This window comes from Andrena cerasifolii, chromosome 14 (genome assembly GCF_050908995.1).
Source record: "Andrena cerasifolii isolate SP2316 chromosome 14, iyAndCera1_principal, whole genome shotgun sequence".
NCBI classification, from domain to species: Eukaryota; Metazoa; Arthropoda; class Insecta; order Hymenoptera; family Andrenidae; genus Andrena; species Andrena cerasifolii.
The window spans coordinates 8,660,376-8,686,289 of NC_135131.1; the positions used below are offsets into that span (position 1 = coordinate 8,660,376).

A 25,914-nucleotide genomic window follows, 5' to 3' on the forward strand; every position below is an offset into this window, starting at 1 on the left:
GAATATATATATATATATAATAATAGCTCTTCTTTTTTACACACACGCAGACACACAGACATACACGAGCGCAGACAACTTATGCCTGTAACGAAATGTCGAGATCGTATGCTGTTAGAGGAACAGACGAATGAAAGATTATGTATCCTCAGGGTATTGGGAGTACTTGACGCGCTGCTGATGTATAAGCGCCGAAAAGGCTTTCTCGTCGAGAGTGACTTCTACTTTTTGGTACGGCGAATTGCACGAATATTTTTATCGGACACCGTCGTTGGTTCTCGAACCAATTTCTGTCATTTGTGTCCACGTAATTTTATGCGCGCTACGCGTAACGGCGATACCAGGCGTAAATGTTTCTCCGTGATAGTTCACTGTCCTATTGGAAAGATTTTATTTCCCCCCTTGGAGATGTGTCGGAGCTCCTTGAAGCTAGCCGAGACACATGCGCGACGGATGCACGGTGTTATCCTCTGAAATCCTTAGAAGTATAGGAATTTAACTGATCAAGGACAGGACTAAGAAACCTTACTATCGTTGTTAGCAAGTTACAGAACCCTTTCATGATTCGAGCTGAAGGATGTGAGAAAATAATGATCTTACGCGCGGAATGCAAAACTGTTTGAATTTGTGATTATTGTATCTTTAAGTGGATAGTCATTGGTCCTGAACTCTCGTTGCAATAAATTCCAAATTTTATATTTTAATCGTCGCGCTTTAGCGATTATTTTAGGAGCGTGAAATTAAACGCAACGATCTATTTTATAATCCTTGTGCATTATTTTGGCAATTTATGAAAAATTAGTGATATATATATATATACATTTATATATATTTTTTAAAATGATATCGGAGGATTTGTTACTTTTTATTTGTGCGCTTATTGCGTGAGCTTATCTTCTTGATGTCCTTCAGTTTTAGTCATCAGCGTAAATTTTACTATAGTACCCTAGAAATCGTAAGGAACATACTTACTTCGATAATATAAATTATGATAATATTAAAATATTATTAAACATATTTCTATTTTTGCGTGAATGCTTACGATTGTTAGTTGTTGGTTATTGTTATCTATTTGATGAGAGTTTTTAATGTTATGCATACCATGAGAAAAACACAATATTAAATTTCCAATTTTTCCTTTCTCTTTTTCGCTCTTTTGTAACATTACTGGAGTTTTCCGTTCATTTCAGATGCCTGGTAATGATTTAGTAATTCAATGTGACCACGCTGAACCGCGGGATAAACGTTTAACTGTACGTTCGATTGAATTCATCGCGGCACCGAGCGATTCGCATCGAATTCGTGACCGAGCAGCACGATTTATATGTTCCGTAGAATAATAGGCGAACCGTGTATCGCGACTTTAGAATCCATTTTCTTCGAATCGATGTTCCCTTTTCTTTATATTCAGCCTGGAAATACATCTCGACCAAAATTACCTCTGAACGAAGCGCATTTTGCGATCACCTCACATCTAACTCCTCAATACGTATAAATAATGACGAAAGAAAAGGAACAAACAAACAAACAAAGCATTTGAAGACCATCAGGATTGGAGGGTGTGAATGCTTACTACCTGTGAATGAAGTTTCATATAAATATATAAATGTTACGATGATGATATCTATACATACACATAATATATGGATATATAAACAGAACTCTTTCGCAAATAATAATGAGAAACCTCAGTAGTAGTCAGTAGAGTAACAAAAACGAAAAAAAAAAATGATAATAGCAGAATTAAGAAAATGTCCTACGATCAGGCATTTGTTTAAGGTAAGAGGATTGAAGGGATTGGATTCCGGAATGTATTAAAAAAAAAGCTATTAAAATAACAGCATGCTTGAGCGCGAGGCGATAATTCAGGCGCAATGAATTGCGCACGATTGTAATCAATGTAAAACTCAATGCTTTTGCCATACTTCTTTGAACTGTCATAAAAAAAAAAATGGTACGATGCTCAAATTGTATGTAGTGATGTTCTACTTATTGTTAGTAACAGTGTCCTAGAATCGAAGAATGGGATGCGTCGTAAACTTTCTGTGGAATCGGTGAAGCGAACGAGAGGAATAGCTTATGTTTGGCACGTTGTTAATTCTTTTATTAATTCGATTAATCAACAGATTTTGTATCTTGTCGAAACGCTAGCGAAATATTAATTTGTGACCGCGCCGGATCGATCACGGTTTTCCAGTAGTATCGAGAATGTTTCGCGCACCCGTTCTGCATAGATCAGTACAAATAAGTATAATATTAATAGTAATAACGATTAAAATAACTGACCTTACCGAGCCGCGTAAGGTGCATCCCACTTAAACAAGTAGCTGGTGTCCTACTAAATAATTGTACCCTCGATGGAACTAAGCTAAAACGCAAGAATACTAAAATTCTTCTGTGTGTATAAATGTCATAAACTTTGTGTATCGATAAAATGCTACATTAATTAACAAATTAACTCGTACGACTGCCATTACTTTTAACTATTCTTTGGAATATTAACACGGCCCGCATAATTACCATAGTTTCATCTTTCGTCCGCATTACAAATTGGAATTCTCGCGAACTTGCGCCATTCTATTCAGCAGATTTTCTTTATAATTTCGATTGTAAATCAGTGGAATTACCGTTGCAAGGAGACTCGTAATTCCAAGGATGTTAACGGCAGGGGAATCGAGCGCTGATATTTAGAAACAGAATAATTACAAATGTGTGGATAGCTCTCTAACGTGATATTCCAGAAATAATTACCGCATTAACAGCTTAAAGGTGTTTCTTCTTTTCTCTCTCTCTTTCTTTCTCGCGAGTCACATCTCTTTCTATATATCGCAAAATGTCACCGCCGCGTTTCATTTTCAGATATATATTGCTTCAGAATGATATTAATTCAACTGCCTTAGTAGCCGATAAAGCAATGTCACTTCGTGCCCGTTTTTATTTTCTTTCGCCACTTTAAGCTGTAACTGTCGTCCCGCGAGTTACTAAAAGTATAATCCGCGTGTTGTTTAGTAGTTCTGTTTGCTGGACATGTGTATGCACATGTGCGCGTGAATTATTACTGCGTTATTAAGATGCGCTTTTTGCATGCGCGAACGCGCGACACTTTTTCAGGTAATGGCATGAGAACACACTGGAATATAATGAATTCTGCATTGAGTCGATAATTGTTTTATAAAGAGTAATATATTCGCAAACGGATGCGTAATGAGGATGAATAATATAAATTATATAAACATAGAGGAGGAATGTAAGAGAGAGAGTGAAAGGGTTGTTGGTGGAAGGGGATGCGACAAGTCATATTACGAATGTCATGTAAAACAGTATGGTTAATAACAACCGTTGATTAAAGAAATACCATGTACGGTCTTGCGCCAAGAGATGAATCGTCTATTCTGACTTATCTAAATATAATATTTTTATGAATCGAAGGGGATGGTTATTTCAGTTCTGTCCGTTGCATGGTGAACCTTCATCTTTCGCGGTGGAACAGTCGCGCGATCCGCGGATGTAAAATCACTTGGTAGCTTACGACAGTAGACACCTCGAAATAAGTACACGAGCGAAGAAGGAAGCAGTACTTATGAAAACCTTTTTATTTGTGATGGACAATATACAGAAGAGTATACTTTTGATATATTTATTACTGACGTTTTTTGATGTTAACAATAATTACAGACATTATACTCCGATACTTTCACTGCTGCAAAGTTCTTTCCCCATCTTCCATTCTTTTAATCGTGAATAAAATACTCCAATATTGTCGAATAAAAAAAAAAAGAGGTAGAAAATAATATTACAAACGTCACAGAAGATTCGAATTCAGATTCAGACACAGCAAAGGGATACCGTGCTTTTATGTATTATCGCCCCGTCGGACACCACCGTATGTACAATTATTACTTTCCTTGAGACTGTCCGTCGATGTATTGTTTTTAAATGAATAAGTTAACTGCATTGTAAAGTGAGGTTGGAAGTTGAATTGTTCTTTTTTTAACTAAATTCCACAGCTTTTCAGCCTGTGTACAGTCTTGATTTCAGTTTATCTGAAAGAAGAAAGCGTACAGGTAATTATTTCGCATTCTTCCCGCGCTCTTATTACGCTTTAGAATTTAATTATTATTAAAATGTTTGGCTGAAATAGACGCTACGTTTACAAGCTACACCACAGCGGGAATCTGATCGCCAGCTTTTATCTAACATGTTTGTGCAATGCCAAACACCACTGATCAAAGTGTGAGGCATGAATTAACATGTGAACCATTATTGCAGTGTTTCCCAACCTTTTTCGAGTCGCGATCCCCCTTTATAATATTCAAATAATCTGCGAACTTCCCCGCCCATATAACGTAAGGTAAATTTAATAAGGTAAAGAAAACACATTAAAAAAACGTATTTCAGAATATAATTCTAATATTTAAAAAAAAAAAACACGGCGATCCCTCGGAAAGGATTTCGCGACCCATAGATTGAGAATCACTGCATCAGCGCACGGCGCATTGAGCAGTAAATTGCCAACGAAATACAAGGGACAATAAATGTAGAACTTACAATATCTTTCCGCAATTTGTTGAATATCTAAAATTGATTTAGAACTTCTCTTCATCGAGACCATGCTTGAAGAACATGAGTACAGGCACGGAGTCACCTTCGATGTCGCGATACTCCATTAGCGCGACGAGACCGTCGATGTCCATAGATTCGCCGGTGAAGAACTGTAAGTCCTTGAAACGACTGAGTATGTCTTTCATAACTTTATTCGTGTTCGTTTTGAAGACCTCCACTTGATCGGGTGCCTTCTCTTGCAATTTGCCTACTAATCTAATGAAAAGCAGAATATGACCGGACGAATTATGGGATGGTAACTTAAATTATTCCGCAGCTTGGATATTTACTTCTTCATGTAATCTTTCAGGTAGAGGGTGTAAGATTTCTTGTCGTTAAATGCGTAAGTTTCTTGAAGCCTGTGGTTCAACACCACGTCGACGCCGCTCTCCACCGCTACGTCCGTGCCCTCGTCAGCTTCTTCCGCGGATGGGTTAAATCCAGCAATTTCTATGTCGCCTGATTTGCGAGTGACCACCTAATCACGAAGAATAATGAATCTAATTGGGTAATGAAAAGTTAAACTTGAGATACTTTGTAATATCTTCAAATATATCTGGGAACATACCTTGCCGTATACTTCATATAAAACATCGTCGATCAGTTTCATTTTGTAGGTGTCTGAGAACATCTCATCACCTACAAAGTCAAAGATTGTATTAAAGTAAATTACAAATGCACGGGAAGGAATTTCGCGAGCGATTAATTACTTATGAAATTTCGTATCGCACAGTAGTGTTAAAGGTTTCGTATAATTTTAGAAGCTTTCGCCCGATTTGCAAACATTTGCAAGAATTTGCAGGAATTCTCATGATTCACGTTGTACGAACAGAAAGTCAAGGTTATTTCATCTTAATTGCGATCAGCCTACAATCGGAGTGAGTCACTTGGAACATATGGAGAGGTTATGTACACGAATGCTGAATATTTGAGTACTAAGGCTTCTGTAGAACATTGAGTTACTGTTTAAATGTATTTTACGCTACACCGGTGTACCTTGAATAGTTAATTTATTTTGAAAGAATATTTATGGTTTTCATTATCGGACTAATCCGTCCGCATGATAGAAACGTCACTATGAGCTCAAGTTGGATGGAACTCAACACTTTATTGCCTTATGTAATGAAACATTTTTCCAAAAATATTACTTCAGTAAAGTGGTTGAAGGCATTTTAAATCCACTTACCGGTGAAAATATCCTTGTAGATTCTCATAGTGGAAGATGGAGAAAGATTTAATTACAGCTAAACTAAACAAGACACAGTCACCCCGAGAGAGCGAACCGGAAGGGAACTTATGCATTCGAAGGTGCAACCAGCTCAGAGTGATCACTGCCAACGGTGCCAACAGAAGGTCGAAAATATCACTAGCATCAGATCCGGTGGTAAAAATGTTAAGTAAAAGACAATTGCTTGTGAACAAGTAATAACAATGAGTGAACAAAGATGTACAAACGACGAACGATCGATTCTATATGAAATTATTGGTAAATAATGAAAAAAATATAAATAAGGTGATGAAAAGAATTTCAGTCAAATTTGTTTAATTTATTATAAATTCTCAATTGATGAACAAATAATATAAACTAATGATGTGCAAACGATGCACAATCAATTGCTTAAAAAAGAAACTGATATATACTCAAATGAGGGGCTAACTTTTCGAAGGTATGCCAACATTCCCAACGTATCCTTGTCCTAGAGACTTTCTCCTAACGCCTAGGGACGAGGTTTCACGCGTGACGCCATTGACGGTGATTGGCGGTCGAATCCATTTTAGGTCCTTGAGTTCTGTGTGAGTGCGTAGAATTAAAAATGCATCAGTGCAGCTCCGCAAAAGGTAAATATAACCATCTGCTATAAACACAGAATTAAACAAACACTCATTTTGCAAACTGACGGACACAAGATGAATTATATTTCAGTGGGAAAATATTTCAGTATGTCAGGCACTAATCGTTGATAGCGCCCCTCATCTGCCCAGGCGAAATTACCTACCGGTGTTCGTTATGTGGATGTACTTCCGGTTTCACGGAAAGCGGGGGCACGTGTGCGTTATGCTGTTTTGAGTTTCATCCGTTTCACCGTCGTATCGTGGCTGTTTGGAGTCACGTCCTTCGAAAAGTAAAACGCAATACCTAGATCTGCGAAAATACGTTCCAAGTAAAGAGCCGAAAGAATGGAGAACGGTCAGGTTGAAGTGAAAACTGATGTGAAAGCTGAGGTGAAAGCTGAAGTGAAAACTGAGAATGGAAACGACGTAACTACCAATGAGGTTAAAAGCGAGAAGCCGGGTATTAAGGTTGAAGAAGAAAGTCCCGCAAAGGAGGCGCCAGCGCCGGTAGAACCGCCCAGCGAGCTGCTCGAGAAAATAAAGAATCAAGTGGAGGTATTATACTTTAAACTTCTACGCAACAACGATGGCGACAAAGTGGATTATGCTTGTAGGGATTAATGTACAGGGTGTTCATATTATTAACTGTCTAATATCCTACCTCGTGAATGAAGGTGACATATAGGAACTTGAACGGGTAGAAAAGAATATTAAGGGCGGTATTCTCAGTCGCTACTTATTCTTAAGCAAATGCTTAAGCATTCGGCATCCTTTACTAGCTACTAGGTTAGTAGAGGATGCCACATGCTTAAGCATTTGCTTAATAATAAGTAGTGACTGACAATACTGCCCTAAGTATTTATATGAGAAGAAAGGGACAGTTTAGGTTGAGTTTCAAAATTTGCAGGACAGAAATTTGAAGGGACCATTTTCAGGCTTCTCTTTTCCTTATTTCGTTTTGATGCCTGAGACTAACAGTAAGGGCTAGGCTAAAGTGACCAGTCATGCATTCTGCGGGACAGTCCCGCATTTGAGCCCTTTGTCCCGCAGTGAAAAGTGTCCCGGATTGGACATGTAACCTTTTACATTTTCGCAGTGGTATAAAGTTACTGTTTCCTGTACTTTTTTTCTTGTGAAAAAAAATAATTAATTGTAAATGCTTTAATAAACTACGGAAAAGATCTCACAGATCTGTTAACCCTTTTTTTTCTTGCTTGCTTGTCCCGCATTGGAACAGAAAATATCTGGTCACTTTAGGCTAGGCAGAAGTATCTCATTAATATTGTTGTGTTCATAAGAACGTTGCTTGCAGTTCTACTTTGGCGACGTTAACATGCAGAGAGACAAGTTCCTTATCGAACAGTCGAAATTGGACAACGGGTGGATACCGATGACCGTCATGTTAAATTTCAAAATGTTGGCGTCCATGAGCAAAGACATCAACGTTATTCTGAAAGCTTTGGAGTCCAGCGATCTGATAGAGATGTCCGAGGACAAGAAGAAGATCCGTCGTTCGCCAAAGCATCCTCTGCCAGTGTACAACGAGGAGTACAGGAAAGCACAGGAAGCCAGAACTGCTTACGTAAAAGGATTCCCTCTGCACGACATGAACATCGAGAAGCTCAAAAATTTCTTCAGCGCGTTCGATCCGTTTGAGAATATCATCGTAAGTATCAGACCCGGGGGAAGCTCGCTAAGAAACTTTCAGATCTTCAGACTGTCTATTTGTTTCCGTAGATGAGGAAGTATCACGACAAAGAGAAGAAATTGCAGTTCAAGGGGTCCGTGTTTGTACAGTTCAAGACTATGGATGATGCGAAAGCGTTCATGGCTAGAGAGTCTGTGAAATACGGAGACACCGAATTGATTAGGAAATGGTCGTAAGTTGACGAAGATGTATATCGATTTATGAGAATCACATCCGTCGGTGATATGCGTTTAACATCGTTTTCATTCCAGAGCCGATTATAGCGTGGAAAAAGCGAAAGAGAAGGAGGACAGAAGGGAGAAGAGATCAGAAATGAAAGCGAAGAAGAACGATAACGTTAGTACGATAAGAACCACTGGAGCGTGTTAGCGGTGATATTTCAGCGGTGTATGAAAATTCGGAATTATTACAGGCAAAAGGAAAGGACGGCGAAGAGAGTGGAGACGAGGACGAGAATGAGAAAGACTCTGCTCTACCCAAAGGTTGTGTGATTCACTTTTCCGACGCACCTGATAGATGTACAAGAGAGGATATCAAAGAGAGGTTGGGTGAACTAGAAGCCAGCGTCGCATTCGTTGATTTCAAGATAGGCGATAAGGAAGGCTGGATTCGTCTTCAGGGGGAGAATTCTGCGAAGCCTGTGGTCGATAAGATGGCAGAAGGCAAAGTGAGTCCTTCGGCATGGTTACGATTTTTCTCAGATCTTCATCATTTTGCAGAGTACGTACGTTTTCTGTTAAAAGGTATCAATACGCGACCAGGAAGTCCCCTGTCGTGTTCTCGAAGGCGAAGAGGAGGAGAAGTACCTAGCGAAAGCGAAAGAAGAGATGGCAAATATTAGGCAGAAGTACAACAAAGGGAAACGATCAGGGAAGAAAGGTAAGATAGCACGACGGGACAATTGTAAATAACTCTTCTATGCCTTTACTATGGTCATAATGATGCTTTGCCATGCTAATACCGAGGGATTATCTGGATCTCGCTGAGTTGAGCTTTCTCATACACTGAATGATCGATACATTCGAAGCGTTGCACATCCTTAAGGTGCAATCGATACTTAACTTGTAAAACGTATGTTGCAGGACGTAACGCGCAACGGGGCCAGAGGAAGAGGCGTAACAGTGATACCGACAATGTTCCTGCTAAAAAGGCAGCCCTCGGCTAGTTGAATGGAGGTGCCCAATCCCGATAAGCCAAAACAATTCCATACTTACTCCGCTATGTATATTAATCATATTTTTATTATGTGGACACATGTATAGAGTACGAAAGCGAGACGTGACACTGCTACACGTTCAAAGTAGACACTTACTTTAACTGCATAGACTTTCTTTTTCGTTATTCTCGAAGCAGTGTGTATTATGTAAAAGATAAAAGTACAACACTGTTTATATTTCTAAGCTGTACGTTATTTCAATGAGACCACCATAGAGGCCCTAAGCAAAGTCTCGCGGCGGTCGAGTGGCGAAGTAAAAAGAGAAACGAGAACGTAGCTGTAAGGAACACCGTAGACCCCCTGAAATTGAAATATATTTAGAAATCAGCGTTTTATTGTTTTACAGTGAAATTTACAAAAGTGGGTTCGTTTAATCTACCGTTTAAATTTCACTGTTGAGTGCTTGATATCTCGTTCACATGATTGACAGACAGTCACAACGTATCTGGCGGCTTGAACAATTCGCGAACGACGCACGCTCGACAAGGTTTCCTTTTTAATCTCCACGGTAACGACGGTGTATTGAAAATTACCGAAATCGACGGTACGGTTACGCGACATCGTGCATACTATGCTATCTAAGTACAATGTTATGTCCTTAACCCTTCCAGTGTTCTGCGCGCGTATTAGCGTCTAATCGGACAGCTTAGCGCGGTCGCGTCTGTAAATCTACTTACGCCTGTAAATGTAATTACAAATGCGGCTGGGACTTCCGCGCGCGTGGTACGTAGTACTGAGAGGGTTAATGGCGCCGATACGCTTTCATTACATCATGTGCCTCGGGAAATGTGTACGATCGATTAAATAAATATTTCACTATATCGAACAGGCGTTAATTTCTTTTTACATGGCAATCGAAACGACATGTATCCGACGAAGCTCGTGACGTTTGTTTCTCTTTCAACGGAACGTTCTGTGGGCCCGCTAGCGAAACCTTAACAATATGAAAACAGTCATAAGTTCCCACAATCAGTCTGAATCACAACTTCCATTGTGCATCTCAATAGTGTTCAGGTAAGAATCTCAATCATTCAATTTGGTTCAGTTCTGTTTGTATAATTAAGGGTTTAAGGCTTGAGAATGAAATATACATTTGTCAATGCGAAACGTGCAACTATATTCCACGTTTTTTTTTCAGCTCCTGTTACTTAATAATTTCTGGAAAAATTCTCATCACTTCCGAGGGCGTGACGACAACGGATTCAGCTTGGAAAATTCTACAAATTCGAATGATATTCGTGCGAGCATGGGGCGTACGTTCGCCTTAGATTTACTTGGTCGAAGAGGAAACGATTTGAGCACGTGTTGCGACCAGGGGCTCCCGACACTTTCCGCAAGTGCTGCGTGAACGTTTTAAATAGGTTGATAAGTTGGCTGGGGAAGTTGGAACGTTAAATACTCAATTTACAGGGGCTATTTCTATTAATCTTGAATTTTGAGCTAGCACAGAGCACCTGCGTAGGTTCGCGCGAGGATGCGAGCTGGTTGTTTGGGTTCTTACCGATACCGAGTGCGGGAATACACCTTTTCTTTCGATTTTATTGGTGAACGATGACATCGAGGTGATAAGGTAACGCGAGATTCTGGCGGAGGATGGATCAGGAGTTTCATGAGACCCGGGTGGGTGATTATATTCGTTGAGTAATAGTAACGCGTGAGATGCATGGTTTTAGCGAGTGACTCGATGGACGAATAAACAAAGAAAGGGAGAAAAGATTCGAAGGTATTCTCAGAATGAGAGTTTGAACACACGATATAATACCTGAAAATGCTGTTCGCATGCTGAGATCAAGTCGATTATCACGTTCACAGGACACTACAAAGTGGGCCGCAAGGGGTCCTTACCATATAATTTTACAAGTCCCTTTCGCAGCGACCCTTGGGTACAATTCTCGGCTCACTTCTATGAATCGTGTAACATAGACGTTATCTAATTGATTATCTGTGCGAATCCGTGCACGACTTTCAATAGTTGGAATAGAAAAGACAGAAAACGAGGTTTCGCACGTAAACGAAAGTAGGAATCTTTCGTGTTATCTATCGTCAGCTATACTCGGACCTTAGCCTAATTGTGTAATCGTTTAATGCCTACCCGATCCTGGATGCCAGCTACGAGAAGAACACTTGAAAGGACACTGATTGTGTTGTGGCAAGAGGAGGTCCGACAAGAGGATTAGTTACAGTGCTCGCCGGCGAATGCTTACAGTCTTTAGTTACAGTCAATTTGCTTAATTAAAACTTACGTTCCACCACGATACAGTGACATTAAATCTCTCCTTCGCAAAGAAGCCATACGAGAACGCGGAGAACGTATGAGAACTACAACGTGGCATCGAACCACGAAGGAACACGTCCAAGTGTCTCTTTAAACAGCAACGATCATCCTGTTACACAATAGTTTTTAATCAGGGTTCCAATAAGAGATTCGGATCGATTATCGTCTAATTTACTTCACCAATTCACTGGACGCACGACTGTCGCTTTGAAGTCTTTCGAGAAACGATCACACGGTTCAGTTAAACAGTTTACCATGGGTTCTGTGTGATTCGAAAGTACACTGCTTCAGTTCGTTCGAGAGAACGCCAAACTCCTCATTTCCCGTTCATCTGCCAGCGAAGCGTTACGACCCACCAAACGTCCCAGTTCCTCAGAACTTGGACTCAGCGGTTCCTTCGAATTCCACAAAAGTCACTTTTTTAGCCCTCGTGTTGCCCTCTGGGGGCAACCCCTAATGCTATACGGATATCTCTTGTATCTGCACTCGTTTCTTGATCGTGTTCGTGCCACCAGTGGTGCTGAGGGAGCTGGTGGTCCTCGTGGGCGGCTTCGGGGGCATCGGATCCTTGTGGATGGCGTTGCTGGTCCCATGGCCAGGTTTCTGCTCGCCTTTGGACTGGTCGTCCGATTCCAGCGATTGACTGTGAGGGATCTGCTGGTGTTCCTGGATAGAGGGACTCCTCGCGAGGGTCGTGTAACACGGCGGCGGCTCTTGGGTGGGCCTGGGGCTCTCCGGCGATTTTATGGACGCCCTGGTCGTCATTGGCAGAGATTCTTGCCCGTTGGGCGTGCAGTTCATCGCTGCCCTCTTCTTGTCGCGGTCCCTCTGGTAGTAGATGCCCGCGAATATAAGCATGTTCAGCACCAGTAGGATGCAGCCGACACCCACGGTGATGGCCAGGGCAGTGGTCGTGCTGTAGTAATGCCGGGAAGCCAGTCTTTGCAGCAGCTCAGCGTCGTCCTCGGAATCGTCTAGAATGGGGACGATGTCCTCGGTGATGGCGTTCTCCCCTGTCGACGTGCTGCACGCCGTCGTCGAGGACGCGCTGGTCTTCGTCGTGCCTACCAGTGGCAGTGGGGTGTACCATTCGTCGCGAACTGGCCCTAGAAAAAGGTAATAATACCAAGGGAACGATCATTAATCTGCGACTATTTAATAGTTGATTCATAACAGCACTGTCCTAACAGCCAGGTATCAAGGAAACTGTCGTTCACCTGCGTAGAAGTGGTCGCCCCTCTCTCGGAAATGATGATGTCGCATGGAGACGTCGTCGTCCCCTGGCCTATGGAGCTGCGGTATCAGGTTCAGCCAGACTGCCATTTTATGGCCCCGGTAGTGGCTCTTCATCTTCGGCTTCATCGCTGAGGGAGACGTGAATGTGCATTTAGAATTTTAGAAACGTTCAGATGTCGATCGCGCGTGAAAGTTGAAGTAGGAGAACGGAGGACGCACCGATGGTCAGGTACTGTTGTGTACCAGTCTCGTATGGTTCCCACGTGAGGCCACGGTACCGTGTCTTCTCTTTCGGCGTACCGTAGTCCACCGACTCGATCTTGTGCGGCTCGTTTGGGTTGCCAGTCTTCGCGAAGTTGGTGAAGAAGGTGAGGACCGCCTCGGCGACGCCTTGATCCTGGCGAGAGTAATTACGCGGGAAGAAAGCTCCGCCAGCCACCAACGGCAGCCCGAAGATGTACGGTATGTCGTCGCCGTGGAGGCTGCCCAATCTCTGTAACAGAATCATTTGTCATTGTGGCCATTGTGCTGTTCGATAAGTCCTCTTATAAGAGTCAAAGAGAATCCGTTACGAATGTTGCGATTTAAGCGAATTAACAGACAATCCAAAGAAGAATCCAAGATCTCGATGAAGATCAGAGAGACTTCTCTTAACGATTTGCTCCGGGAAGGGGAGCTTAACTGCGAGGACAAGAGTCTTAGCGATAACCATGGACCAGCTGCAGGCCCGCCCGAATCCAACAATTGTAATTGCAAAGCGGCGTGTATCGCGGAGACGTGGCCAATTTTGTTTGTGTGCCCCCGGAACGCCGGGGTCACGGGATGCAAATCCTGTTAATTCGCAGCGCAAGCAACCCGAACGTAGCTTCCATCTCGCCTTACCCTTGTCGCGTATAAACGTGACGCGTAGATGGGCTACGGATTGGTGTAAGTACGTAGTATATGCGCGCGTGCATAGACCTTCCGCGCGACGCCGACTCTCCCGAGAAGAAGCGAAGCGGGATTAGCATTCGCCCTCGAGAATTCGCTGCTCCGTCTTAATGCCTATTGGCTTGGATTGTCTAATGGATAAGTTACTTAGTTAAACGCGCTCCGTCGCGTCCAACCGAGCAGCGCTTGTCTGCTTTCAAGCAAGAAGGGGACTTTGCAGGAACATGTGTAACAATGTGTTAAGCACAGTTTTATGCTGCAGAGTTAGGGGAAGGCGCAGTAGAGGGGAGAATCTCTGCTTGTTGTTTAATTGATATTGGAATTTTAAGACTACTAAGTCTACTTCGAGATAAGTGGGATTTTACAAGCACTCGCTAATTTTCCAGGTGTTTAGTCGTGAAGAATTGGGTGCAGTATTATGTTTATGGAAGGTAACAGCGATAACTGGGGGACTATCGAAAGCAATTTCCAGATGAATGTGACTATTTTTACAACAAAAAAAAAATAAAACTTTTTTATAAAATCAGAATCTAAATTTCGGGCGCAGCTTAGTAAAGCAAATTAGTAAAGTATGCTATAAATTGGAAAATCTCGGGAAATGGACATTCCTGGTTTTTCCTCTTACCGTTCATTTTCAGAAGAACATTTTTTTTTAATTTTTGAAAGAAATTTCTGTGATCCCTTGCTGGTAGTATTCTAAGTGGGTACTCTTAGCACGAACTTCGTAGTTCTTCCAAAGAAGCACACGGTCTCGCGCAAAGTTAGACACGTGTCCCGAGGACCATGAATCACAGTGCAACTGGAGGTTAATAATTCTCACCTGGGACCACGGTTAATAGCGATTTACTGCGTTCACTTGGCTCGGTGGCCAGCCGTGCACGCACAAAGCGGAATTTAATTAAAACGAGAGTGAGTGGCGAAAGGTGGCCCACCCGTTTAATAAGTTCTGGTGTCGCAGAGAACTCTTTGCAACTTCGGGCATTACTATAATCAACGCGTCGTCGCTGAATTTAGAACCCTTGGGAGGTAGAAGTATCTGCCCCGAGTTAGGAATCGCGCTGAGAACTAGAGAAAAGGGGTGGAATGAAAAGTGTGAGGGAATAAAAAGGAAAGGGGGCAACTTCGAATGAAAGAAAGTGACGCGGGGGTTAACGTGATGTAGCTCGAGGAAAGAAGGGAAATTGAAGGAACCGAAGTTACTCAGACCTCGATCTAGCTCTTCCGCCGCTCTGGGCAAAAATGATATTCGCCGCCCTTTATATTTAATTATAGGGGAGAGTTGCCCATATCGTACTGGTCACCTAAATTGTACCTCAAAAATTTCCCAATCTCAATAATTCGTCTGGATTAGCTAGGCATAATGAGCTGGGAAAGTTTTTAGGCGACAGACAAACACAAACACTTTCTGCTTTATATATTAAGATTACACACTATCACTATTAGTCGCTTGCGTTCAAATTATTTCCAAATATGAAATATAACGTAAACTATCTTAACTGGGACATAATTATCACCACTAAATAATTATTTTAAAATATACTTCTTGACGAGTGAAATTTTGTACAGGTATTTGTTAAATAACAAAAACCTTGTTTTATAAAAAAATCAATATTCATAAATTACCAGTTAACCAACTTTGCCGTCCTCAAATGCACCGCACTGGGAAGTTGCCCTGCTTTCGTCCCCCAGATCGAGCTCTGAAGTTACTAACCGAGAAGAGAAAGAGTGGAACCAGAAGGGGGAGGAGATAGATTCGCTAGTGTATAAATTAGGAGAAAATTTTTGGCTGACCGTCAAAGTGGTTTATACATACTGCTCTATTTCCGACCTCGAATGGACTTTTCCCAAAAATCCTGCGGGTCGAAATGGCTTCACCGTGGACGAACATCGATTTCCAGCCACTTTCTTTTGCCCGAAAGCCAATGTAACGCGCCAACGAAATACACATTCGATACACCGTGGCTTCTATCGCCTTCGAGCAAATCTTCCGCTTCCTCCGAGTGCAATAACGAAAAGGCGCCCGATCGGATACAAATTGCTGGCGATGGGCTTGTCGTACGCGCGCTAAGTAGATGTAAATTTATTGGCTCCGGTAATAAACGGGGTTAAATTAATTACGTCGGTAATTACGCGGAGCTGTCGATTAAAATTCATAGGCAACGTTCTCCGTGGGAAACAAAATTGTACGCGTTAATTGGGGTTAATCGATGTTGTCGCTGAATGCAAATTCGACACCCGCAATTATTCAAGCCGCGGCTTAATATTTTAGGCCGACAAATTGCGCTCCGCGGAGTGAGCTCTACTTACGTGGATCATCCCTCGCGTCGCCCTTGAAATTCAGACACGCCACGGGAAGCTTTAAACAGGAGCAGCTCCCTCGTGTTACAATAAACTGATTTACGAAAATTATCATTGCCGTCTGTTCCTTTCGACTTGATTTCAAAGGCCCCCAGCAGAATCCGCGGGTGCACCCTCGAATTATGGCCCCGCTCGTTTGCGACGGGTACCGCGAGCGGCCATTATCGCGCGAAATCGGCCACTCTCGACCGGAAGTTGCCGGTAAATCACCGGGAAGCTGATTTTCCCATTGAAAAACCGCTCGGCTAGCGCGGCTCCCAGGCAACAGCGAGCGGGAAAAGGGGCTTAATAACGCGAACTTCCCAGGTCCCAGCGTCGGCCAAGTTCCAGGGGGGATAACGTCCCCCCTTTAATTTACACCCACGGCCTTCGTCGTCCCTTAGAACCCGCGCGATAATGCCACCCCGTGATCCGGCGGGCTCTCGAGGCGTTTGATTAAATCAGTAGCTTCATCGCGGAATCATGGGCAGCGGTTAGCACGGGGATACCACCGCGGAACGAGAGGTCGAAATGAAGGGGTGAATCGATGGCGGGGAAACGGAAGATTGGAGTGGCATCGAGCGATCTTCGCAGGCGAAGAAACGAGGGCGCCGCCGGCTCGATTGCATTCTTGCAATTGAATTAAGCTGAGCCGAGAAGTGGGCTCTGCTTCTTCTCGTCTCTAAGATTGCGCTCACTGTGCCAAAGGAGTTTCCTTTTTTTTTTCTTCTTCTCAAAGATGTAATGGTATTTTAAATATAGCGGCGTCTTCGGGGTAATTGTATTAGTGAAACTGCCAGCGAATTTAGTGGCGGCGTTATTTTGTATTCTTACATTTTCCACGCGAGGTTACGCCGTGAATTAAGTTAGATTCCAGCAAGGTCTTTCCCGTTGCGCTCTACTTTCGCGAAGTCGAGCTGCACGCGCGGAACTAAGGACCCGCGTCTATCGTAAAGCCTCGTGTGCTGAAAAAATTTCACGAAGAATCAAAGGGAGTAAACACCGGGCAGCGAAATAAACAGGCGAGAAATAAGTATACAGCGGGGAAAGGAAGTGGATCAAAGGGGCACGTTTACCGCCAGCATTTCATGCGGGCATTTACTGCTAAGAGACATGGCTTCTTTTGAATTAGTTCCGACGCGAAATGCTCCACCCAAGCCGGGCTATTTCACATGCCAGAGGGACTCGGAGTTGTTGATCGAGATTTAAAGAATCTTCTGCGAAATTGCTTCACCTGATATTAAAATACTGGAAATAGAATGTGCCGTTTTAGATTAGATTTTTAATGTCACCTGACGTATTACACAGAGCTTAGGCATAATAACAGTTATAGCTGGGCCTCGCCTTTCCACCAACCTACGTAATTAAAATCGGTGTAATAAAGACAGAAAAAAATAAATAAATAAATACAAAAGTACGTGATTCAAACTTTTCTTTCACCCACCACTGCATTCCCATATTACTTTTAATTTATCCTCGCTATCACCTCGCCTAAGTTCTCAAGTATTCCCATCACTTTCTCGCACTCCTCGAGATACACTCTGTACATCACCATCAGAAACTTAATTCGATTACTAACCTGCAAATAGGCGCTGACCTTCGTTTGATGGCTGAAGTGATAGAAGTAGGTCTTGGCTCCCCTCCTGGCGTGATAAAAAGCGATCCTCATGAGCGGAGCCACCGTATGGCCGTCGCTAAGAGCCTCTATCGTCCAGTCTCTTATAATGATAGGGTGAAGCACCGACTTGTCCCAGTCCGTGTACTCGTTCCTCACCGCGGAGAAAATCTCGTTCAGGTGGTAGACGTACGCGTTCCTGATGAACGTCCTCAGGATACGGCTCCTGTGGTCCTCCTCGAACCCGTACTGTATATCATTCGCGTTGAAGTCCAGATTCGACTCGGTGGTGGACACCCCCAGGATCAGGGGCACCTTGATGAACGTGTCGCTCGCCCTTTCCATGTCCAGCCCCGGGTCGGGGTTATTTTGGTCCACCGGAAGGCCTGGTCCCATTCGAGGCACGAATCTGTGCCGCAAAACCATCAATTCGCGGCTGGCTTGGTTGTAATAACGAATCGATGCGACGCAATTGGCCGTAGATCAATCACGGCCTATCGCGAATTGTCATTCGCTTCGACCCCCGAATAAACGCGTTACTGTGTGGCCTAAGTGCACGTATGGGTCTGTTTCTGTGTTATTAATAGCGGGTGTTTGGCTCGAAATAGTATCGTTAGAGACGAGTGTCGGGAAGGGATGATCGGATTAAGAAGGGCAGCTTGATCGAGATGGGGTAGTAAAAGAGGCTCACCGAATCTCTGGAAGCTCGATGGACATCAGATCACGAAGAGGCACGGCGCGTAGACAGTCGGCGATGTCTTCGTCATTTTCCGCGGAACAGCCTATCTGTTGCGCCACTTTCAGACGCAGGTCGTTCGGATCGTGAACGGAGGCCCACGGGCTCAAAGATGAACCGCTGGATAATACCACGCGATGAAATAGACCTGCAAGGGATGGTCAGTTAGGGAAGCGAGGACGATCCTGGTTTGCTTCCAAACGTCTACATTTCTACTCTCTCGTATCGAACCTTAAGTGGTTCAAGCTGTGACTGACTAAACGCAGCCGTAACTACTGAAAGACTACGTAAATCGAGTTCATTTCGACTGTCCGCGTTATTTCAATTATTTCTACTGTCTCACAGTCCACTATCCTTGGATCTGCCTTTAATGTATTCCCTAGACAGTTAATATACGTAAAAAGTAGAACGCTGGATGCTGAATTCTGCGATTAAGGGGTCTCCCTACTTTGACAGCCTGAAAAGGAGCGCGATATTTGGCATTCTTTTAAGAGAATCTCTCAAATTATATTAATTAAAAACTTTGTGCCTATATTTGTACATATTTAGGCAACATTTTAAAAAAATATTATTTAAAAAAAACGGTACCTAAAACTTTAAACGCGTCTTTCTCAAAACGATACTTTTCGAATTGGTTAGCATGATATATCAAAAACCAATCACCCGATTTACTTAAAACTCGGTACATATATTCAGTAGATGTATCATTCTCGTTGTTACTACAACTAAGTCGGTTTTTGCAAAATTAGACTTTTGCGACTTAAAAAACCAGCGAATTTTTTGCAGAAATCGATGTCTGTTTTAGTCGCTGTCATTTTTTTTTTAAATTTTTAAAAAATTTGATTGCTCTCTATTTGAAGCACTGTAACTCCGAATGTAACCACTATTTTTGCATACAATTTTTTTTTCATATTCTGTAAGGATTGACAAATAAATCCACAAAGCTGGAAGTAAATATGTTTAATGGTTTCGTTTTAAAAAATTCCCAAAGTTCATTTCTCGTCCGTCAAGATAGGGAGACCCCTTGACAGTACAAGAGAGCCGGAGGTGCCCGACCGTCTGACCAATTTCGCGCATTTCTACTGTCCCCGAGTACTACTTCCTTCCCCACTGGAAATATCTGTTTAAATGAAATATTACGTGCTTCGCGTCACTGTTACCACTACTTTGAAGGCGACAGCGACGAAATGCGTTCAAGTTTATCGTCCCAGGCGTCGTACTTGCAAACGCAGCCTCGAAGAAAGGGCGCATTAAAGTCTGAGGGATACATCGAAGTTATTACAGCGCGGGAAAGTCGTTATCCACGATTTACGCGATAATAAAGGATATTCAAGGAGAGCGAAGCGAGAGTGGCGGCGAATTATGGCGTACTGGGACACAGGTAAAGGTATGATCTACGAGCACAGTGAATAGAATACCAACACTGTCTTTGCGACAAAACTATTCTTCTCACTTTTAGAGCGCCCTTTCCCTCCACGCATTTTTGTACAACAGAATGGAAGCCAGCTCGACATTTGAATATCCGAAATACACGCTCCCGTAACACGCAATTAAACGAATCCTCCTCGGGCAACGATACTCACACCCACGAGCGTTCCGTAACAGCTGCTTCACCCGAAGACTGAAACACCGGTTTCCGCATGAATTTTCACGCTGCCACTATACCGTCGCGTTCCGAAGCGGGAGGATTGCAAAGCAGGCCGTAGCCGAGACGAATGCCGACGGCGGACCTTTTAACCATCAGCGACTCCACGTGGAAATGTTGCAACGTATTCGGATTAATCCGGCGACGCGCCGAAGGGAAATGCAGGTACGTGCCCAAATGTAAATATTCTAGGGCTCGTCGGAACACAAATATTTGCCACCTACGATTTCCATACGGCGTCGTCTATCGGTGTAATTTTCGAAAAACGATATTTGCCTCGACTGAAAAACCCTCTCGTTGATCATATTTTCGGATGGACGGTCGCCGTTTCGCTCGGCGATCCGCGGTCCCGGGTGTTCCAATATGCGCACGAACCGCAGCTTCGCTATTTTCTGTGTACACCCCCCCGACACACGTGGCACAGAGGATCGCGATCGCTCGATCTTCCAAAGGAAAGAATTTCTCGTGACACGGTTTTTTTTTAGAATAATCGCACGGTCTCTAAATATTGGAGAAGGGTCGGGAATCTTATGCATTTTCATATCTTTGAAATATCCTTTCATTAGCTACTCTCGGATCAACATAATCCATTAAAAGCGAGGCCCCGCCTGCAATATTAAATCGCGAATTACAAGTAGCGAAAGTTCGCCCTGATAAATATTCCGCGTGCCAAAGAGCAGCTCGCGAACTACAACAGAGTCAACATTTTCTCCAGAAGTACTTGAGCCAATTCATTCGGCAATCGATCCACGGTGGCGCTTCAATTAATTAGCACCCCTCGATAACCTGTCGGCGGGAATCGCGGCTTCCGTTTTCCCTCCTCGTCATAAAACGGTCGTTGACTTCGTCCCCCCGCTGCGAGCCATCGAGAACGAGAGTTGGGAAGATAGGGGGAAGACAAATCGTATCGTGGGCGGAGGGATCCGTTTAAACGAGACAAAACACGGGCAACTGCGTAGATCTACAGAGTCAGAGGGAAGTCGGGATCGCGAGAGGATAGGGGACGTATCGAGGAAGCTGCGGAATTGTATACTTTTCGTTAGCGGGGCTGGCAAAGATTAAAGGCAAACAGGGAACTGTGGGCGGGTGACGATAATAAGCAGGGCTTCCGGCGAGGTGTTCGTGGATCTTCGAGAAGGGAAGGCTTCGTGGATCGCTACCGATTGTGTCGGGAGGAATCGCGGAAGCCAAGCGTGATGTTTTGTGACTTTGTTGGCTCCAGAGGAATGAAACAAGAGGGATGAAAGAGCTGTTTCCTCGTCGTTCGAAAATTCATTTGAATTCTCAAGATATCGTAAGTTAATGTAACTTCCACATCACTTCAAACTCCTTTCAGCACCTCGGAGTTACTTCGAAGATAATTTGAATTTTATTTGAAAGTCCTGATGATTGTTCCAATAAAAATTACTTCGATCTATCAAACGAAAGATCTATTTTAAAAACGAGGTATGTTAACAACCCCCGCTGATCTTCCACGAAAACTTCGCAATATCATCGGTTCCCAGTGGTCTCCCTCGCGGAGAATCGGAAGCACATCGAAGTTCCAGAGCGATGCTGGTCTCTATAACGGCGGCGAACCTAATTTATCGTCCTTAGTCCGAATATTACACGTTAATGTTCCGAGGAACTCGGTTATGCCTTGGCAGTATCTCTCCGCGGCTCCCAGGGGGAGGGCTTCTTATCGTTTCGTCAGCCCGATTAAACGGCGCATCCTGCATGCAAATTGCTTCGTTCGTCTCGTGAAAATTTTACGGACGGGCCATTGGGAACGTCGCGCTGGTAACCTTAGACCGTCGTTACGTCTTAGAAATGTAGATTCAGAAAGTTTCGGTCGCTGGGAACTGCGTCTCGCATGAAATACGAATTATGCACGTGTGACCCCTCCGAGGTGCTCCTGTGAATCTTGATACCCACCCCTGTCGGGAAGAACTCGCCGCTCCCTACGAGAATCGTATTGCACGGTGGCAGCTGTCTCGTTCAATCGCCGCGTCCCGCGCGCGTCTCTTCTATTATCACGGGAATTTTGGTGATTAAAACAAATAGCCTAAATAATACAAGGGGTACGATATTGAGTTGCTAATAGCCGTGTACTGTGCCAGGAAGTGAGCCGCTTCTCCTAACACGCGGGCATTAATTTCTGAACGAATGAATTCGGCATTTAGAGGATTTACTTTAATGAAAAAGTAATTGGCAGCGATTTTGTGCTACCGTAAAATGTGGCTGACGCTTTTAACGTTTGGTATTGGAGGTGAAAGGTAGGATAGAAAATATTGACTTGTGCGGTAGGTACACAATTTGAGCATTCCGCTTTGCCTTTTTTTATCCGACAACGATGTTTCTGAATTCCATGAGGGTGCGCGTAGATTTTGTATGGTGGGAAAGTGTATTTTTGCTTTCCAGGCAATTCAGGCTTTCAGAGTTCCGGGCAGCTTTGTTGCGTTCGTTAATGCTGTTTGACGCTGCAACGAGCCGCGGTTTAATCCCCGTCTCTGAAGGAGCCGCGAAATGGAACGGGCGCTGGATAGGAGAACGAAAGCAGCGGGATTGCCTGGTTTATCTCTCTCGATCGCGGAGCGATCTTCTTCCGGCTGATTGCCATTTGCAAAGAATCGCGCGGTGAATTATACCGAGGCCTTCGGGGGGTGGAAAAAAAAAAACGCCGGCCGAATTAAAATTCCGCGTACACCACAGATTATCATGCTAATACAATGAGTACTCATTTCCATGGAAAATTCAGCCCCCGACTGACGGAAGCTTTTGCGCTCTGGCCACAGCGGTGCCTCTGTTTCTGATTTTTCAGACCAACGAGGATTCGAAATCCTATCCATCGCTGCTATTTTTTGTTTTCCGTATTAAAAAAAGGATCGCGGAGAAATAATTCTGGACAATGTAATCTATCGGCGGGAGAAAAATGTTTGAATGTATTTCTTGAAACGTTTCATCGAGTTCCACGTTTCAAGCACAACGTTCTTGTTGGAATTCAATCAATCGGCTAACGCGTTCAATTAACCTGGAAAATAACTTGCGCACCCTCTTCCTCGATTCGAAATACAGGTACCGCGGGTGATCCTACGGGATAAAATATTTCCAGATTTATCAAGCTACCCCTATTTCGGTATCCCCCAAGTCTCCCCCTGTCGAGATCGATAAATTCATCTGGAGAAGTCCTTCGATTCCGCTGCCAGCGTTCGTCCCGATTTCACCCCCTGGCAAGATCGAGCGTGTGCCGAAGACAGGGCCCGACAAAACATCCATCTCGAATTAAATTCGAGGGCCAAAACAAACCTGGCTGCCTCCGAGCTCTGCGAAGAAATAGGATTACGCGTCTCGGGAGTCATCCCGGGTGTCGTCCCTTTTCACCCCTGCTCGCTCTCCACCCGTCATCCAGCACCCCCAGCTGTTCCACGGCTCTCATAGACGCCCTATAGGAGCGATTGGCTTTGCGAGTAATCACGAACACAGTCGGGCGTGATTCCTAGCGAATGGATTGATTCAACGTGCCTCACTCGCATCCGTTTTCTCGGGCGATTCTAGGCAACACTCCCCTTCGCGGAAGATCGAAGATCCCTTTCGAAAGAAATTGAAATACTAGGGGCCATTTAATTCTTGAAGCACCGCTACTTGAATTTTGATTCGCTAAACCGTCGATTGCAATATCTAACTCTTCTGTTCCAAGTGATTCGAGTCAACGATATATCATCCGCCATCAAATATTCCCTTCCCCGCTTAATTACTGAAGATCATTTCTAGTCCACTTTATCCATATTCGGACGAACGTCGAAGGAAGAGAAACAGAACGTTCTCGTGCAGCGAAGAAACGTCGGGGCTAAGATAAAGGGGTCACGGAACGGTGGGACTAGCTGCAGATGCTCGCGGCCGCCCGAACAGGATTCGTTCCCCCCAGACCTGGCCATTTCCCCGGGCTTCCGTTTGCACCGGAAACGCTTGCAAACAGTTTACATCTTCGAGGAGCCTGCCTCGTCCCGCGGCTAACGTGCAGTCTCCGTTTTCAGGAGCGGCCGCAGGAAGCGTCCCTCCAGCTTCTCCTCTCCGGCTCCGAGGCCGGCGCGGTCCTTTCCACGGCTCCCTCCTTTTCATCCCGATACCACGAACGGCGAACGACTAACTTCCGTCGAATAAGAGGGGGACCGGGGCTTTCCGATCCGTCGTGGCCAAGCGGCGCTAGAATGCACTCGAGCGGGGAACGGAGAGCCGCTGGCGGAAGTTGATGCCACGAACGGACAACTTTTACCCGCGTTCTCTCCCTTCTTTCACCCCCTACCCTTCGGCGGACAGGCATATGTCCGTTCACTTACGAATCCCGGGGGAAGGTGAATCCGTTGGAACTTCAAGGAAATTAACCCCGTGGCTTCGCATCGGTCGAGCTCTCTCGTACGATGCTTTCTTTTCTTCCGTTTCCTTGTTCCACGAGGATGGATGTAGTTTAAGGTTTCTGGGCACCCTGTGTGTGTTTCTTTACTTGTATCGGCAAGGTTTACCATTGTAAACGGGCAAGTGTATGTGAGAGTGGAGGGAGGGTAGTAGGATAAATGTAATTAAAAATGGATATCAGTTGCATTCTGGGAAATAGAATTTTTTTAAGAGACATAGGTTAACCAGGGGATTGGAGCAGACCAATTTTTTATTTGCTCTCTATATATATATAGCTGCTTTTTTAAATACAAATTCTTTTAATACTTTCAAACAGTGATCTTTCATTTGCAACAAACCCCATCTTTCTAGCTTTTCTTTTTCATATAGAAACAAATTCATGAAGAATGCTTAATTTTCGGGCAAAGAAATGCCTCGTTAAGGATGGTTAATTGACACCGGGCTGCGATATAATATTTTTTCAATGATGAAAAATTGAGAATTGGTATTTATTAAAAACATTTCATTCATCTGCTCTTATGGAAGGAAAGAAAATTCAAATAATAAAAAAAAAAATTGGAGCAGCGAAGCAGCAAAAATTTTCCTTGCTCCGACTCCGCTCCTGCTCCGGGCAAAACCCTATTGCTCCACTGCCCCGCGCTCCAGCTCCGAGCTCCGCTCCAGCGCTCTAAGGTTAACCCAGACCTAACCCACACCTTTGAACCGTTATTTAAAAATTGTGAGGCTGATATATATCTTGTATCTTGTTACTTTGAAATGGAAAGTATCAATATTTATTTTATAATAATCCACAATAAATTTTTGAGGAAAACGTTTGATTTTGCATAATCGAGCTTCTGAAAATCGGGCGTTCTATTGATAGACAGAGCAGCAGTTAAAGATACTTCGAGTGGCATTCAAATAACAGTGGCAAGTGACAAATTTGCACTAATTATTCGTTGATGGCCTGCTAATTTAGCTTCATTTCACGGGCCAGCGAGTCTTCGAGGCACAATTATATTCCCTCGTTCCACGAAATTCCGTGTAATAATATTACACGGCGACAGAGTATTTGCGCTGCTCTCGACAGCGCCCTACGTATAAACATATTGTTGTAATGCCGCCTAATTTCGCCGTGGTACTGTCGTTGCACGAATTCGTTGGCCCCGTGGCCATTGCAGCATGAAATAGAAAGTCCGATCCGGATCCAGCCCGTGCGCGCGAGGGCAATAAAAAATACATTTTCGGTCGCCGAGGAATAAAAGGAGGGCCACGCAATTTGTCACCATCGCGCGAGATCGATACCAGCAATTTTTTGTCCTCTCCCTTTTCGTGTCTTCTTTTTTTTTTCTATTTTTGTTCACGGAGATGTTCCACTATCTCGATTGTCGGCTCCGCTGGTTTTGCCAG

At 43.8% G+C, this 25,914-nt stretch overlaps 3 protein-coding genes and 1 non-coding gene across 7 annotated transcripts in view; 2 read left to right on the forward strand and 2 right to left on the reverse strand.

Moving 5' to 3' along the window:
• Window positions 1-3,623: 3,623 nt before the first annotated feature.
• On the reverse strand, window positions 3,624-5,927 carry Tctp (translationally controlled tumor protein). The gene is made up of 5 exons (XM_076827207.1): window positions 5,789-5,927; window positions 5,171-5,241; window positions 4,893-5,080; window positions 4,549-4,818; window positions 3,624-4,043 (listed from the first exon to the last, which is right to left on the reverse strand). The coding sequence occupies exons 1-4, from the start codon at window positions 5,814-5,816 to the stop codon at window positions 4,587-4,589; spliced, it is 519 nt and encodes a 172-aa protein (XP_076683322.1). The 5' UTR covers window positions 5,817-5,927; the 3' UTR covers window positions 3,624-4,043; window positions 4,549-4,586.
• Window positions 5,928-6,696: 769 nt separating this feature from the next.
• La (La autoantigen-like) lies at window positions 6,697-9,536 on the forward strand. Its single transcript, XM_076827198.1, has 7 exons — window positions 6,697-6,990; window positions 7,748-8,101; window positions 8,173-8,315; window positions 8,395-8,479; window positions 8,556-8,810; window positions 8,887-9,022; window positions 9,226-9,536. Exons 1-7 carry the CDS (start codon window positions 6,781-6,783, stop codon window positions 9,306-9,308), a joined length of 1,266 nt encoding a protein of 421 aa, XP_076683313.1. The 5' UTR covers window positions 6,697-6,780; the 3' UTR covers window positions 9,309-9,536.
• Window positions 9,077-9,156, forward strand: LOC143376748 (small nucleolar RNA U6-53/MBII-28). The gene has a single exon (XR_013087143.1). It is a non-coding gene; the product is annotated as a small nucleolar RNA U6-53/MBII-28 (small nucleolar RNA).
• Window positions 9,537-9,805: 269 nt separating the features above from the next.
• The window catches only part of Nlg-5 (neuroligin 5), a 158,710-nt gene continuing 142,601 nt past the window's right edge, over window positions 9,806-25,914 (reverse strand). For all 4 annotated transcript variants that reach the window (XM_076827164.1, XM_076827162.1, XM_076827163.1 and 1 more), the window contains 5 exons: window positions 18,444-18,636; window positions 17,717-18,161; window positions 13,090-13,363; window positions 12,852-12,998; window positions 9,806-12,740 (listed from right to left, as the gene is read on the reverse strand). In XM_076827164.1, coding sequence (XP_076683279.1) covers window positions 12,094-12,740; window positions 12,852-12,998; window positions 13,090-13,363; window positions 17,717-18,161; window positions 18,444-18,636 — 1,706 coding nt within the window. In that variant the 3' untranslated portion in view covers window positions 9,806-12,093. The remainder of the gene's footprint in view (window positions 12,741-12,851; window positions 12,999-13,089; window positions 13,364-17,716; window positions 18,162-18,443; window positions 18,637-25,914) is intronic.

What these genes read in the sequence shown, in the direction of transcription:
- Tctp (XM_076827207.1), bottom strand. Translation starts at nt 5,816, where the DNA reads ATGAGAATCTACAAGGATATTTTCACCG. An exon ending in CTACAAGGATATTTTCACCG is followed by an intron (nt 5,242 to 5,788) that starts GTAAGTGGATTT and finishes TTGACTTTGTAG; the next exon opens with GTGATGAGATGTTCTCAGAC. An exon ending in TATATGAAGTATACGGCAAG is followed by an intron (nt 5,081 to 5,170) that starts GTATGTTCCCAG and finishes CTTCGTGATTAG; the next exon opens with GTGGTCACTCGCAAATCAGG.
- La (XM_076827198.1), top strand. Translation starts at nt 6,781, where the DNA reads ATGGAGAACGGTCAGGTTGAAGTGAAAACTGATGTGAAAGCTGAGGTG. An exon ending in AAATAAAGAATCAAGTGGAG is followed by an intron (nt 6,991 to 7,747) that starts GTATTATACTTT and finishes CGTTGCTTGCAG; the next exon opens with TTCTACTTTGGCGACGTTAA. An exon ending in AAGCGAAGAAGAACGATAAC is followed by an intron (nt 8,480 to 8,555) that starts GTTAGTACGATA and finishes GAATTATTACAG; the next exon opens with GCAAAAGGAAAGGACGGCGA.